The sequence below is a fragment of the Enhydra lutris genome, unplaced genomic scaffold (genome assembly GCF_002288905.1).
Source record: "Enhydra lutris kenyoni isolate GAN:26980312 unplaced genomic scaffold, ASM228890v2 scaffoldscaffold29, whole genome shotgun sequence".
NCBI classification, from domain to species: Eukaryota; Metazoa; Chordata; class Mammalia; order Carnivora; family Mustelidae; genus Enhydra; species Enhydra lutris.
This window is the reverse complement of record NW_019154113.1, coordinates 19,217,227-19,232,160: the sequence shown is the minus strand read 5'-3', so window position 1 is coordinate 19,232,160 and position 14,934 is coordinate 19,217,227. Positions and strand designations below refer to the sequence as shown.

Genomic DNA, 14,934 nt, shown 5'->3' with positions numbered 1-14,934 from the left:
GGGGAGCGGGGCGGGGCGGGGCGGGGCGGGGCGGGGCGGGGCGGGGCGGGGCCCGAGCGCGGCCGCCCAGCCCCCCCCCCCGCCCAGCCCCCGCCCACCCCCGCCGGCCCAGCCCCCCTCCCGCCCGCGCCTGGCGGCGGCGGCAGCTCCAGCAGCAGCCGCGCAGCCCCGCGGAATGGAGCGGCGCCGGGGCTGAGCGGGGCGCGCACGGGCCGCCGCATGTGCCGCGCGGGGAGCGACTGCGGAGCGCGCGGGGAGCGAGCGCCAGAGGGCCCGTCGGAGCGGCCGCCGGAGCAGCGCCGGAGATGGGGTGAGTGAGCCGGCGCCCGCGGGAGGGGCCGCCACGCGTGCCCGGCTCGGAGCCCCGGGGGGACCGGCGCCCCCTGCCCGCGCGCGCCTTCTCCCCGCACCGGGGGCCGGCTCCTGCCAGCCGGGGGGCCTCCGACCCCGCGCCCTCCGCCCCGACGCGCCGGCCTCCCCCCTCCCCGCCGGGGCAGCCCGGCCTGGGCGCGGACTTTCGGCCCCGCGCGCGAGGCCCTCCGCCTCCGAGCCGGCCCCGGGCGCGACCAACTCCCGGGCCTGTGTTGGGGAGTGCGAGCAGCAGTTAGTCGTCCTCCAGGACGGGGTTTGTTACCAGCGGAATGGAAATGAAGTTTTCCTGCGGAGGGAACGGGCGAAATCATCCCGACCCCCCTCCCCGAGCGTAGGAATAGTGGACTTGGCTTGGAGACGGATGAGGGTGAGGAAGTCTGGAAGGAGCCGGAGGGAGGCTCCGGTCCTCGACACAGCGGAGTAAGGTGCTCAGGGGAGAAGTTGAAATACTCTGTCCGAGTGACTAATGCTTGTGCGTACGTAAAGTAATTCAAAAGGCAGGACCGATTTCTCCCTTGGCGTCTCCGCGAGCAGCAGGCGCGGTGAGTCAGGGAGCCGCTGTGCTGACACCACTGACTCCTTGCACTTGCTCACCGGAGAGCAGCGGCGAGGTGCGCCCGCCTTGCTCCGGGCACAGCTGTTCTGCCCATTTTACAGATGAGGAAACTGATGCCTTAAGTGGTTCGGTGACTGTCTCCAGGTTGGACAGCTGATGAGTGTTTGTAGAAGGACATTTCGTGCATCTGCAGAGGGGAAGCCGCAGCCTGACAGCGGCCACGGGGATGGTGGGCGTGTGGCGAGTTCCTGAATCTCTGTGTCCCCTGCTGCTGTGCTTAGCGCCCTTCAAACGGCCCTTATCACTTTTGCTGGGTGGGTTTAGAGAGCGTGCTTTTCTGTATGGGGTTGGGGAGGAGTGGAAAGGGGCGCGACTGTCCTGGTGGCCTGGCTCCCACGGGTCAGTGGCTCTGTGGCACCTCACTCCAGGGAAGTTTCTGGAGTCCTCTTACCCAGTGAACCTTATCTGTGGGGTCGGCAGGGTGTCAGAAGGAACCAGAGGCAGGCGGAGAGGAATTTTGATGAAAGGCAGTGTGAGGGCTCCAGACCCCCATGAACAGGACAGTGGGGAGAGAAAGGGACTGAGAGATTTGCTTAAGACATGGGTGCCAGTCCAGGAGATGTCACACGTAGAGAAACTGTGGGTGAGAATACCAGAGGCACATTGGTGGGGAAGCAGGTTTCCTGTAACATTTTCAGTGACCTCTTGGTAGACTATGAAAGAGCTGCTCTTTGTGCAGTGGGAAACTTTGAGGTTCTCAGATTTCATACTTTAAAAAAAAATATGTACAGGGGGAAGAAGGAGTTGGCAAATGTAGGTCTCAAGATGGAAGATAAAAGGGATCTGGTAATTTTAACTCCGTGTCCCTCCCCACAGACAGCCACAGAACCAACTCAGCATATTTGCGTGATCAAAAATATTGAAACTCTGTGGTTGAGATCAAATAGTTCTGTGGAAATGAAAATGTTTACTCACAGAAGCTTGAAGAAAACAGCAGAAGGCAACTTGTTTGTGGAGCATCCGGGAGGACTGGCTTGGGGATCGGGTTTAAGTGGGAGGTGGCTTTCCTGTACTTTTTTCATTACTCAGTCTGTCCCTCACTTCACAGAGGTGAGGGCTGGTTCGTGACTCCAGCTTACTTCTGCCAGTTTCCATATATCCCTTCTTCTGTAATTTATGTGATACAAAGCACGGCTGAAAATGGGGTTGGAGCTAAGGCTGGATAAGCAGTTCAGACAGAGGAGGGTGGAGGGAGCCATTTTCACTAGAAATAGAACCAATGTCATGCTTTCTGAGAGTTGAGTGGGATGGAAAGAACAAAAGGGCAGCCAGTGGAGAATCTCACTGTGGTTCTCTGGCCCTGTTACGGCTCGACTGTGCAGACGTGGCCAAGAATTAAGGAAAAAAAAATTCTGAGTTTACTTCTTCCCCACTTAAGATGCTTTTCCTCTGTCAGACATGAACTGTTTCCGCTTCTCTTCTGTGAAGTGTTTTGCATTGAGCCTGTGATTTCCCCAGTAAGTTTGTGCTTTTTCTCCCCGAGGCCGCTGTTTCCTACCTTCTCTCCTGAGACCTGTCTCCTCTCCCCTCACACACCTTCACTGACAAAACAAGAGCCACAGACGGAGGAAAGCCTCATGTTCCTGCCCCCTGCCGCGGGTGTCTGCCCCTGGTGGCTTTCTTGCCCCCTGTCGCAGCAGCTGGCCAGGCCCTCCTCTTGTCCCCCACCCGGGACTGTCCATCCCGTCCCCTCTCTGCCTTGTCAGGCCACCTCCCTCCCTCCCTCCAGGGTCTGTCTCATCCATATACACACGGGCTTTGGTTCAGTACTGTCCAGTAGACCTTTCGATGGGAATGTGCTCTGTCTGCAGGGCCTGATACAGCTGCCACCGGCCACATGTGACTGTTGGGCACTCGAAATGTGTCTAGTGTGACCGAAGACCTGAATTCTTAATTGAAGTTGAAATAGCCACATGCGGGTAGTGGCGGCCATCTTGGAGAGCCTAGCTGTAGCTTCTGTCTTCTCTCTCTCGCTTCTTTGTTCTCCTTCACCTGAAAACATCTCAGAAGATATGTCCAGTCTCTCCATCAGCTTTCTTCTACCATGCGTTACCCTTCACACTCTGCAGTCGCACCCAGCAGCGGGATCCCTGGGGACCTGCCAGATCTCTGTCCTTGTGTTGGCCCCTTGGCCCTCTTCCTCACCAGTGGCCACTCCCTCCTTCCTGGAAGAATTCCCCCACCCCCCATCCTCCCACCACCCTCCAGCTTCTGGCCTCCCTACTCCCCTGGTTTTCTGCTCACCTTTCTAATGGTTCCTCTTCAGTCTCCCTGCAGTGGCTTCTCTGACCTCTGAATGATGGGGCTGCTTAGGGACTGGACCAGCATCCTTTGTGCCCTTGCCTCTCTCTTCCGACAGTGTTATCCACCCCACCCCTGCTGGTGACTCCCATGTTTTTATTTCCAACACAGCCCTTCTGGGCGCTTCCAACTCTTGTCCATGAATGGAGCTCTTGATACCCCGTCCAGCTCTCTCATTCCCTTCATCTTCTCCGTCTCAGTCAGGGGCCCCACCATGCACCCACTTGCTAAGAGTAGTCCTTGCTTCTCCTCTCCCTCACCTTCCACATCTTCACTATCTGTGAGTCCCATGGTTCAACCACCAGGATGTTATCTGGTGTCCCCCTGTCCTCATGATCATAGCTCCCACTCTGGTCCTGGCCACCATTGCCTCCTTCCTGGACCAACATCCTAACAGGTCCCCAGGCTTCCCCCCTGGGTATCTCCAGTCCATTCTCCACATGGGATCCCGAGTGGACTGGCTTTTAAAACTGCCGATCAGATCACATAACCCTCCTCCTTGAACACCCTTCAGCCACGAGGGGCTGGCCTGTGCCTCATCCCCAGCTTCCTGGTCACTCTGGCTGTCCCTCACTGCCCTCTGCTGATGTGAGCCTCATTTCTGTCCTTGCTCTGCCTGGGGATCTTTGAACTTGCTCTCCTCTCTGCAGATACCCTCCTCCTTCTCACGCTTCCAATTCCAACATCAGGGTCACCTGCAGAGTCTCTCCTGCGCACAGCCCTTGCTTGCTAACGTGGCCACACCTTTTTGTCTGCACGAGCTCGCCACTGCACACCTGCGATCACTTGGGCTTTGTTTAAGTGTTTATAACCTGTCTTCCCCAATAGCATCCCACAAGGATCGAGTCTTCGCTTTTTTTCCCAGTGTCTCTCAAAACTTAGCGCGGTGACCGGCACCTAGGAGTCCCCAAAGATTTCTTGACTGAGTTAATGCTTGACTGTGGCGGGTGGCCTTGCTTGGATGCTGGCCTGGAAGGTGTGATAATTTCTGGATTACCTTTTATATAGCTTGCTTAATTGAGGGTTGCAAGGGCCAAGAGAGAAAGAAATCACATTTGGGTGCAATTTTCTTTTAATGCTAAAGCAAGCCATTTAGCTTTTATTATGACTTGGGTTAATTCTCGGGCTGTCAGCTGTCACCTGAGTACTGGGGCTGTAAATTATCTTTTTACCCGCCTGCAAAGGTAACGGAGAAGCCGGCTTGCCTGCTGTTGTGACTTTTAGCTGATTCTGCTGGTGTTTACAAGCAGGATCTACTGTAGTTCTATTTGGCTTCAGTTTACACACTCATTTATTTTGTCCAGCCAAGGTTACGTTGTGATGTGCGGCGGGCGCAGCCGTGGTCATCAGACACCTTGGGCCTCCTTTCGGTAATCTATCCTGGTTAGCCTTCTGCTGCTGTTCCTTCCTTCCCCTCTGACTTTCCATTCTTCCTGCAAAGTACAGGCTTTGCTCTGGGGTTCGTGTTGACTAGAACAGATATCGTCTCTCCGATACACTGAGGGAACTTGTCTTTCTTGGTCCTGCCTTGGGCTTCCAAAACTTCACCCCCTAAGGCTCATTCAGTCTGTCCATATGGAAGGCATTTGGAGGGTGCAGGACGAGCAGACCTGCTAGGTCATTCCTGTCCTTATGGAGTTTGTATTTTAGCCTCGGAGATAGGCCACAGAGAGAAGTAGCAGCTTTATGTGTGAGTTGAAACAAAATGTTGTCCTGCAAAGGGTGTTGGAGGCAATGCCAGCCTATCTGGGCACTTAGGACAGATGCGCCGGCTTGCTGGAGGGGGCGCCGGGGGGCTGTTAGCACCTAGGACCACCCTCATGACGTGGGCAGCCCTTAGTGCCCCCCTCTGTGCCGGAGCTGGGAAAAAACCGCAGTGTTTGGAATGGGGTAGACTCCAAATGGATACGTATGGCATGAATGAATGAAGGAAGGAAGGAATGAATGAATGGGAATTAGTGACTACTCACTGGGTTGACTTTTGCTCTGGGGAGATGCCATCATTCCTGTTGAAAACAGCCCCCAAACCCCTTACCCTTGAGAGCTTGACGATGGAGTCAAGGGCACGTTGGCTGCTCCCACACCGTCCCTTGAAGGCGGACTCAGGGCCCAGCGGGGTTTGTTTCTGTCGAGTGCACATTGTGATTTCTGTAAATCCTTGGTTTTCTTTTCTGTAGCGGCTCCTGGGGAACTTAGAGTTAAATGCGCGGTCCCTCACAGCAAGTTTACCAGATCTCGTCCTTTACCTTTATTCCTTGCTCCATTGTACGGCTCTACCCTTGTTTGCCTTCCTCCTGGCTCATCTACGACTTCTTCCTCTTCTTCTTCTTCTTTTTTTAACAAAATGAAAATAGCTTTGCTTTTTTTCTAATTATAAAAATGCTACGTGCTCATATTAAAACATAACAGCATAAAGAAGGAAGTGAAAATTACCTGTCATCCCACGTCTCAGGCTTGACCCCCACCAGCAGTCAGATGTCAGCCTCTGCAGACTTGTTCCTGTGTATCTGCGTCTCTGTGTCTAGATGTAGGTCTACCTGAAACAAGTTTATTTTTAACAAAACGGAATCATATCCTACATCTGTTTTGTAACATAAGTTTTGCAACTTAAAATACCTTGAGTGGACATCTTTTCATGCCAGGAACTATAAATAATACAGCAGCCTTTAAATCCACACCTACTTCTAAGTTGTCATTTTGCTACATTTTATGCATCTTTGTAAATTTGTTTGAATGCCCTCTAAAACAGGCAGGGTTTTTTTTGGAGGGGGGGAGACATTTTGACAATTCCTTAAAGCAATCTGTTGCTCTAAATGAATTACCAAGGGAAAGAAATGGTAGAGAAACCAGCATCACAATTAAGATTGGGTAATTTGCGACGACTGTGCAATTTTGGATGAGTCACTGCTCCTTAGTGAATCTTGGTAAGAACATCAAGGATTCATCGTTGTTGCTAAGGGTGGTTGGTGGACTAGGACCCAGCTGCTCAAATTCTTTCTGCTTGTTTGGAAATATCAGGGCAGAGTGATTCTCCTTTCAAACCTGGACTAGAAGGTTCTCTGCCAGCAGAAAGCACCCGTACCCACCCCTGAGGGCCTCTTTGGCTTCAGAGCCCTTTGCCTGGGGGGCACCACAACCCGTCCTTCGGAGAATTCCCTTGGCAAGAGGGTTGACAGGGACATACATACGGAAAGGACATTATAGTCCCTGCTTTCGTTGTAAGGCAATTAAAACACACATAAAACCTGGATAAATCCTGTAACCTGTCACCTCAGCCAGCACAGGCACTTAAAACCTTTGGGAAAAGACTTCCCTTCGGTCAAAGGAACGGGGATGGGAAGCACTTGAAAAGAAAATCTTTACTCCACCTTTCTTAAAAAAGCAGTGAGCAGGAGACCCCTATGATACTGTATGTCAATTAGGCTTTGATGATTTAACAGTGTTAAAAAAAAAAAAAAAAAAGGTAAACAGCAGTCCCAGAACAGATTTACAATAGAGAAAAAGCATTTTTCAGAAGATTAGAACTCTTATGTGCCAAGTCCTCACCTTCTAGATCTTGAGTGAGACACCCCCCTCCCCGACCCCCGCCGCGTGTCTGCATTTCTTGTTGGGGTGTGGTGTTTCTGGGTTCGGAGGTGAGCCCCGGCATCGCGGGGCCGGTTTCTGAGTGGGGTACGCCTGCGTGGGATGTGGCAGGTTGGGAGCCCTCGCTAAACCACCCGAAGTTTCCAGCAGTTCTGCCGCGGGGCGTCGTTCATCATATGGTATCGTTCGGGGAGAATTTATTTAAATTATATTTCAAATTAGCTTGTTAGAATAAAAATATGCTTGTGGGGAACACATTTAGACATTTGTCGACGACTAGAGAGATTAAAAGGGGGGGGGAAGCATTTTTATTCACAAGCCCAGCTGATAGTCCCGTGGTTATTGCTCTGGGGGCTGGGGACGGTGGCATCACCCCCAGCGCTGGCGGTCAGCTGAGAGGTGTGCAGACCGAGCCGCGGGGCGCAGGTGTCTCCCGCCCACTCGGAGCCCGGTCCCCACTGAGGGAGGGGCTCTGGCAGGCCTCGCCCTGGGTAGGTCCCAAGTCAGGGTGGCTGAGGCTGTTTGTCCCCTGGCTCTGGGGGGTACTCCCGTCTGTGGGTTATTGGGTCGGGGGTATCCGCGGGGACCCAATTAGTGGGGAAGAGCACAGACGCTGCTGTCTGGCCAGTGGATTCCTTCTGGGATCTTTAATTGGGATTCACAGAGGGAGGGGAGGAGACCTGCTTTGCCTCCTGTTGCCCTGGGGAGGAGGGCCTGGGAGGTCCTCATGGGGAGGAGGAATGGAGCCTGTTCTGGAAGGCTCCAGAGAGCTGGAGGAGGAGCTCCCGGAGGGCTGGCTTCGAGGAGCAGCTCCCTGCCGCCTCCCGGTGACCGAAGGCAGAACTCTCACCCAGTGGCTCCCCTTGGGTCACACAGGGCCACCTGTCAGGGGGACCAAACCCAGTGCCCCAGGCTGTGTGCTTGAACAGGTCACTCTCTCTCAGAGGTCTCTGTCCTCTGTACCTGCACAGCGAGGTGACTGAGCGGGGATGGGGGGGTGGGGGGGAGGGTGTGAGGTTTTGAGCACGGTGCCTGGCCCCTAAGTCCTCAACACCTGATGGCCAGCTTTATCAGCCTGGCCGTCATTCCTGCGCTGGGTGGGGTTTGGCGGGTGAACCCTGAGGAACCTTCTGGAATATGTGGTCAGGGTTGCGCCATCCCTCATCTTGGATCCTCTCGTGCACACAGCCCCCCCCCCACTCCCCAGTGTGGCTGCTCTGAGCCCCGAGCACTGCCAGAGACGGTTCCCTGTCACTGGGCCGGACAACATGACGTCTGCCCTTGGAAGCCTTGCTCACCGCATGAGAGCGCTCGGGGGCGTGGGAGCAGGACGGTCACTGGCTGGGGGACGGGGAAGCTCAGGAGAGCCCACCCACGTACGCCAGCCAGAAAGCCAGTCTGCCGGCCAGTTGCTTTCATGGGGAGGAGAAACTGAGGGGTTTCTCCCCATTCTGGGCCTCAGACTAAGGATTTGCGTTGCTGGTTGGAGAACCCTTGGCTTGCTTAGTCGTACATTCCCTCCTTCATCCAGGAGACCATCCGTGTGTGGCTCCCTGAGGCTTCTAGTCCGGGGGGATGGTGGTCACCAGACGGACTTTACCTCATGGATTGGCCCCGGGGCATACAGGGCCAGGGGCCGTGTAGACTATGAACCAGTGTTGTTCAGGGCCCTGCATTTCATGGCCCTCACTCGCTCCCAGGGGTCCCAACTCCTTTCTCATCACCCCTCATCTCTTCATCAGCTCCTGTACCTTTCTGGAGCCTCTGCCCAGTGACCACCACCCGGCTGTTGCGCGCCGCCTCTGGGCCAGGCAGCAGGGAGACGGAGGTGGCAGAACCGGCTCCCCACCCTCCTGCGGGAGAACGGTGGTGAGCAGGGCAGGAGGGGCCTGGCCCCGTTGTTGTAATAGGAACAAGACTGAAGTGCTTTCTTCCGGAAGAGGTGTGAGAAGGCTTCTTGAAGGAGGTGACCTTCAAACTGGGTCTTGAAGGATGCATAGGAGTTTCCCAGGCAGATGAGGAGGAGTTTGGGCGGGGTGGGTGCGAGATATTGAGACACAGAGCTCTGCCCGGGCCCACGGGAAATGGTGGAGCACGGAGCTTGAGCATGAGATCCCGGACTCCGTCCTGGCTTCCCGCTCACCTGCTGTGTGACTGGGAGGGAGACGCTGACCTCCTTTGAACCTCCATGTCTTCATCTGTGAACTGGAAGCAGCAGTAGCACTGATGTCATGGGGTCATCGTGAGGAGCCGAGGAAAGGGGCACATTTTGATGTGCCTTAGCTGGGAGCAGTGGAGGCCAGGGAGAGCGAGAGGTACACAGTCAGATCGGGAGTGCAGAAGGTCGGGAAGGTATAGGCCTCTGTGCCACAGTGCTGGGACTTAGTCCTGGGAGTGCTGGGACTTAGTCCCGGGAGTGGCAGGGAGCCTGCCAGAGGAGAGGCAGGACAGAGGGGAGCAGGTGGTCCTGGGAGGAGGCAGTGGCAGGCAGTGAGCTCGGGGAGCGGGAGAGGACCGAGTGGGAGGCGGAGGTGTGCTGTCCCCCGGGGGTTTGGACTTCAGTCTACAGGCCAGGAGGGAACATTTTTGAGTTTGAAGATGAGAATAATACTGGGAGCGAGGACGTTATTCCACAGACCGTGCTGGGAGCAGAGGGGCGGAGAGGGGAGAGAAGACACAGCCTGGGTGTACATGGCGTGAACCTCGCCCGGTTCAGTAAGGGATCCGAGGAAGCCTCTGGGAATACTGGAAATACAGGAAATGGACTGTATATGTCCGGCATCTCGCTGGGGCCTCCCCCCCGCGGAGAGGGCTGGAGAGTCTTTCCTAAAACATCCCTAATTTGGGACACAACTGGAGACATCACCTCATGAGACATTAGCGGGCTGGCGTTACTGTGTCTGTATCTCACTTAATCTCCCAGCCCCCACTCTCATGGCTGGGGAAGCTGGCCCTGGGGAGACTCCGTGATCTGCGCAGGTGCCCACAGGGAGGGATAGAGCTTGGGACTCCAGCTTGAGTCTGTTTGGGAGCAAAGCCCACGTTCTTCAGATATACTTCCTGGGGCCACATCCCCTGTGCCAGTCACAGGGCCAGGGAACCCACAGCTCTTGCTTGCTGGGTTGAGGGACGGGAAGAAGCTGGGGGACCAGCTGTTGAGATGTTTCTTGACTGTGTGGCTGGTGCCATTGGCTGAGGTTAAGATCATAAGGGGAGGTGCAGTTTTTTTGGGGGGGCAGTTGGGAGACCTTAGTTTAGGGTGGATATGGTGAATTTCTGTCTGGGGTGGATCTTGCATGGGGTGGCCTCTGTAGGTGGAAATTTGGCTCTGGCACTCAGCAGTCAGGAGAGAGCTAGAGGAACGGATTTGGGAGCCGTCTCCTCTGCAGTCCATCTCCCAAGGAGAGGACGGGTCTGGAAGATGACAGTGTAGTTCTGGATAATGGTTGAAGGGATTGAGAAGAAGCCAGTGGATGAGACAAAGGCCAGAGGAGGGGAGGCAGAGAGCATGGCTGCTCCTAGAGCCAAGGCCTCAGAAAGCTTGGAGAAAGGTGGGGACCCAAGGTCTACCCCAAATACCGCAGTGTTGGGGGGGGGATTGGGGCATGGGTGGATTCTAAGGGGAGCTCTAGTCCAGGGTAAAGCTCCAACCCATTTAAGGCCTGTCAGGGAGCAGGTATGTGGTGAGGAGGAGACAGTCTGGCTGAAGAGGAAGGCGAGCAGGGGGAAGGAGGGTTGACTTCACCTCATAAATTGAGCACGTCAGGAGCTGAGGGCAAAGGAAAGGAGGAGACTGAAGGTACTAGAGAGAATGAGAGGTCAGAGCCTCCAGAGGGACTGGAGGGCAGTCCTCGGAGATGGACACCAGGTGAGGTGGCATAGGGAGGGAGGCGTTCTGAGGCTGTGGCGGGAAGGGGTGCAAGGAGCTGGGTGGGCTGGGCTTTTCCTTCTCAGCATGAGCTAAAGAACTGATTGGAGGACCGGGGTAAGTCAGGAAGAAATAAATGGTGCATCTGCTTGTGGAGGTCGGGGCAGGGAGTTAGCCAGGGGCAGATACACCCTGTGAGTAACCTTGAGGGCCCAGCTGGAGCCCCAAGAGCAGGAGTCTGTGAGGGGCCAGTCGCCACAGCTCAGAGGTCGCCAGCATGCCCGGCGACCTGGGGCAGGAGCAGGCAGGCGGTTCCAGACCCTGACGGTGGGTGTGCAGAGATGGAGTAGGCTGGACCCCGAGTGCTGTGCCCTCCGCAGCTGGGGGCCACTGTGCGGGAGGAGAGCGAGCCTGCTTTGTCCCCATCGGTCCCCTTTCTGCCCTTGCTCCTCCGAGGGGCCAGTCATTGTTCTGTTGTAATAATCCTTCCAGACCCTCTCTCACAAATGCATTAACATTCTTGCCAGCATGTCCTCTTCGAGTAATGAGATCTGTGAGTTTATTCACCTCCATGAGAAGTGGATCTCCTTGCTCCACGGGAGCAGATAATCTCTGGGAGGGATGAACATTGCTGTGCTGACCTGCAGGGTGAGCTGGATGCTGGAGGGCAGGGGCGGGGCGGTGGTGGCTCACTGGGGCCCTGCCCCTGTCGGGCTGAGCAAGTGTCTTGTGGAAGGTGGGCTGGTTGCTGCTGTACTTTGCCCCCCAACTCAGCCCCACTCAGGGAGTCTCACAATGGCCCAAAGTCGAGCTGGCCAGAGAGACTGAGTCACAACAAAGCCTTGTCTCTCTACAGGAGCCTAATTCTTTAAGAAGGGGGAGGAGGAGAGGGGAGCATTGACCATCATGCACACAAGAATATCCAGACTGCGTGTTCATTCACAACAGCCTGGGAAGCCACTAGAGTTCGCATGGGCGTTAGGACACTTGCTGTCCGACCATGTTGAAACACGTCCTCTGTCTTCCCAGTGTTGGTCTTCACGTGTGCACACGTGTCAAACAGTTGATGGAAGCTACGGGTGAGGCGTTCCAGCTCATGGCAACCATTTGTGGCTTCAGCCTCACGCGTGTGGCATTTCAAGCCTGCCGTCGCCCAGCCTGACCCGTCTGTCCTTGGGCGGACCCTGAGGACTTGGCCCATGCCCCTGTGTATTGCTTATCACCTAAAGCATTTCGTGCTAACACAATGTTCTGTCGAGCTGTCATCATCTGCCCCTCCCCCATCCTTGACAACCAGACCTGCCAGTCCTATGGAAACATCAGTGCCACATATGGAATTTTTCATGCTCTAACATCCACATTCAAAAAGCAAAAAACAACGGGTGAAATAAGTTTTAATGTATCTGAAGCCGGCATATCCAAGATGTCATGGTTTTCAATATGTAATCCCTAGCGAGTAAATCAGACATGGCCCCTCTTACCGTGGAATTTACGTTTTCACGAAGGAGACAGATTCCACGTGTCTCCGCCCTACACCCGATCGTGAATGGATTCACAGATGAAACGACCTGCGAGTCGTGCTCAGTGCTGTGAGGGAACGAGGCAGAGCCTGAGAAGGACTTGAGGTTGCGAAGCTTGGAGATGCCTCTCAGAAGATGGGACCTTTAAGCCACTACCTCATGTGAAGAATGAACAGCACATTCCAGGGAGAGGGAGGAGCAGACGCACAGACAGAGTGGGAAGGAGCTGCCTAGAATGTTGGAGAAATTGAAATCAGGAAAACTGAAGGTTTCAGCAGGGACATGATGCACTCCTCCTTAAGTTTTTAGGAAGATTACTCCTGTGCTCTGTGGCGACTGGAGAGGAAGGGGACAAGAACTGGGGCAGGGGCAAGGTTCCTGGGCTCCGGGTGACGGAGGATGCTGTCTGAGGCTAAGAAGGTCACAGAGGAGAGGGAGGCGAATGGGCGGATTCCATGGAGCTTGGAGATGGGTTCACCAGGACTTTCAGAGGGACTAGATGTGGGGTAAGGGATGAGGGAGAGGGAGGAAAGAGGAGGACTCCTTTGGTTTCTGGTGTAAGCACCTAGTAGATGTGGGGAAGCTGCAGGTCAGGAGCAGGGCTGAGGAGTCAAGGTCAAGGATCCGCACGTCAAGCTTGAGGCAGTGAGTGGCGTGACCGTTAACTATGCACGTGTGGGACTCAGCAGAAGTCAGACTGGAGATAGGGCAGGATGGTGATGGAGAGAAGGTGGGCAGAGGAGGAGAAGGCTGGGGGTCGAGCCCGGAGCACCTGTCTCCACGGTGGTACAGGACGAGGAGCCAGCCCAGTGGGGGGGGGGGGGGGGTGGCAGGGAGGGCGGAGGAACTGGGCTGATGGCATCAGGGTGGCCGATGGAGAAGTGTCTCGGGGGGGGGCTTGGGTATCTGTGTTGCACTTTTGGGGGGGGGCCTCTGACGGGGGGGGGGGGGGCAGTGGCACCTGCTGGCGGCCCTCACCTGAGCTGGGTCAGTGGTGCGGTGGAACCATGGGCCATGCGGTTGACAATGCAGGGAGGCTGGGCAGCAGAGCGGGAGCAGAGAGTAGGACAAAAATGGGAGAAGCCGCTGGTGAAGGGAAGATGTATCCAAGATGGGAAGACCCCAGCACCTGTGGGTGTGTCGCGGATGCCGCCTAAGAGGAGGTGGATGGCGGAGGAGCGGAGGCCCACGGGATGCCAGAGCTGGGGTTCAGTCCCAGAGGAAGGGCCATCCCTTGGAGCGGGGAGGGAGTCACCTGTTATGGGAGGAGGCCCCAGCAGGGGCAGATACAGGCAGGTTTGGGTGTGGTGGAAGGTGCGTGAGCTCTGGACATGGCTCCTATTTTCTCCAAGAAGTAGGGGGCAGGGTCACGAGAGAGCCAGGGTGGAGGGCAGGTGCGGGTAGTTGGAGCAGAAGAAGGCATGAATTGTCTGGGAGTGGGTGGTAAGCCTGGTAGGGAACCCCAAGCTTGTGGGCCACTGCGCAATGACAGTTTGAGGTCAGAGAACATGCATTTAGAGCGAAACTTGTCCACCCAGTTTTGCTGTGTCGCCCAGTGGCTTGGGTGTGGGCCTGAAGGCAGGCGGAGGGCAGGGCGCACCTGGCCGGGGTTCCCCAGGCCGGAGAGGTAGGATATTCACACGGGGCTGGCAGCAGTGACGGTCCCATGGGCTGGGTAGGGGCTGTGGAGGAGGAGAGGAAAGCCAGGAGGTGGCTGGTGGAGAGCAAGTAGGTTAGTGGAGGCTGGGAGGATGGGCCGTGTGGGCAGGAAGCCAGGGACCCGAAGGTCACATTCCGGGGGGCTGCTTTCTGGAGATAAGGGGTCCCGCACATGGCTGTGGGAGAGTGCCCCTGAGGGGCACAGGGAAGAAGGCATTGCAGCGGAGGACAAGAACTGAGTTCAGGGCATTTGGGGGTGTCCAGGTGCATGGTGACCGTGACAGGAAGTAGGCGGAGAGCGAAGCCAGGCCCGGAGCTGAAGCCCCTGATAGGTGGCAGGAAATGACTTAGGAGCACGGGCAGAAGGCAGGGGGCTGGGATGGCCTTGCCTCCACGGGCATGGCAAGAGCCACCTGCCAGGGCCACAAAGACACCATCCTCTGTCTCTGCTGGGGTTCTGCCTACAGGCAAGGGGAGAGGAACAGAGCTGTGCGTGGTCCTCACGGACCAACCTGGTTTCAGGGAAGGTGTGACCCCCCGTGGGGCTGCTGGTGTCTGCGGGTCTCCAATGGGTGTCAGCGAGTCCCTGGAGGGGTGGACGGCATAGGGAGGAGCTGGAGCCTGAGAGAGGCCCAGGACCAGGAAGGTGTGGTCTCTCCCAGGAAGAGGTGGGAAGGGTTCACGTCTTGGGGTGTGCTGATGGGCAGATCTTTCCGAGCGTGTGAGAGACTCGGGGCCTTCTAGTTGAAGGTGAGCTCCGTGTGAGTCAGCCCTGGTGGTGTGTCTGTCCCAAGCGCCCACAGAGACGTCGAAGACCTTGGTCGAAGCCTGTAGTAGCTATGATAAAGGAGGCGATGGGTGGGAGGAGGGGCAGCAGAGCGGGAGGGGTCTGGACACGTTCTGTGAGGGTGGTGTGGCTGTTTCTTTGTTTAGTCTTGTTTTGTTTTTGTTTTTTTAATATTGAATTAATCTCTACCTCCAACATGCGGCTCGAACTCACGACCCCTGACTGG

General features: G+C 56.0%; 1 protein-coding gene across 1 annotated transcript in view; it reads left to right on the top strand.

Annotated features, from left to right (window-relative positions):
• The first annotated feature begins 246 nt into the window (after window positions 1-246).
• Window positions 247-14,934, top strand: part of LOC111152718 (homer scaffolding protein 2) — a 78,255-nt gene continuing 63,567 nt past the window's right edge. Inside the window, exon 1 of the mRNA XM_022511301.1 lies at window positions 247-310. Within this exon, the coding sequence (XP_022367009.1) occupies window positions 306-310 (5 nt within the window). The 5' untranslated portion in view covers window positions 247-305. The remainder of the gene's footprint in view (window positions 311-14,934) is intronic.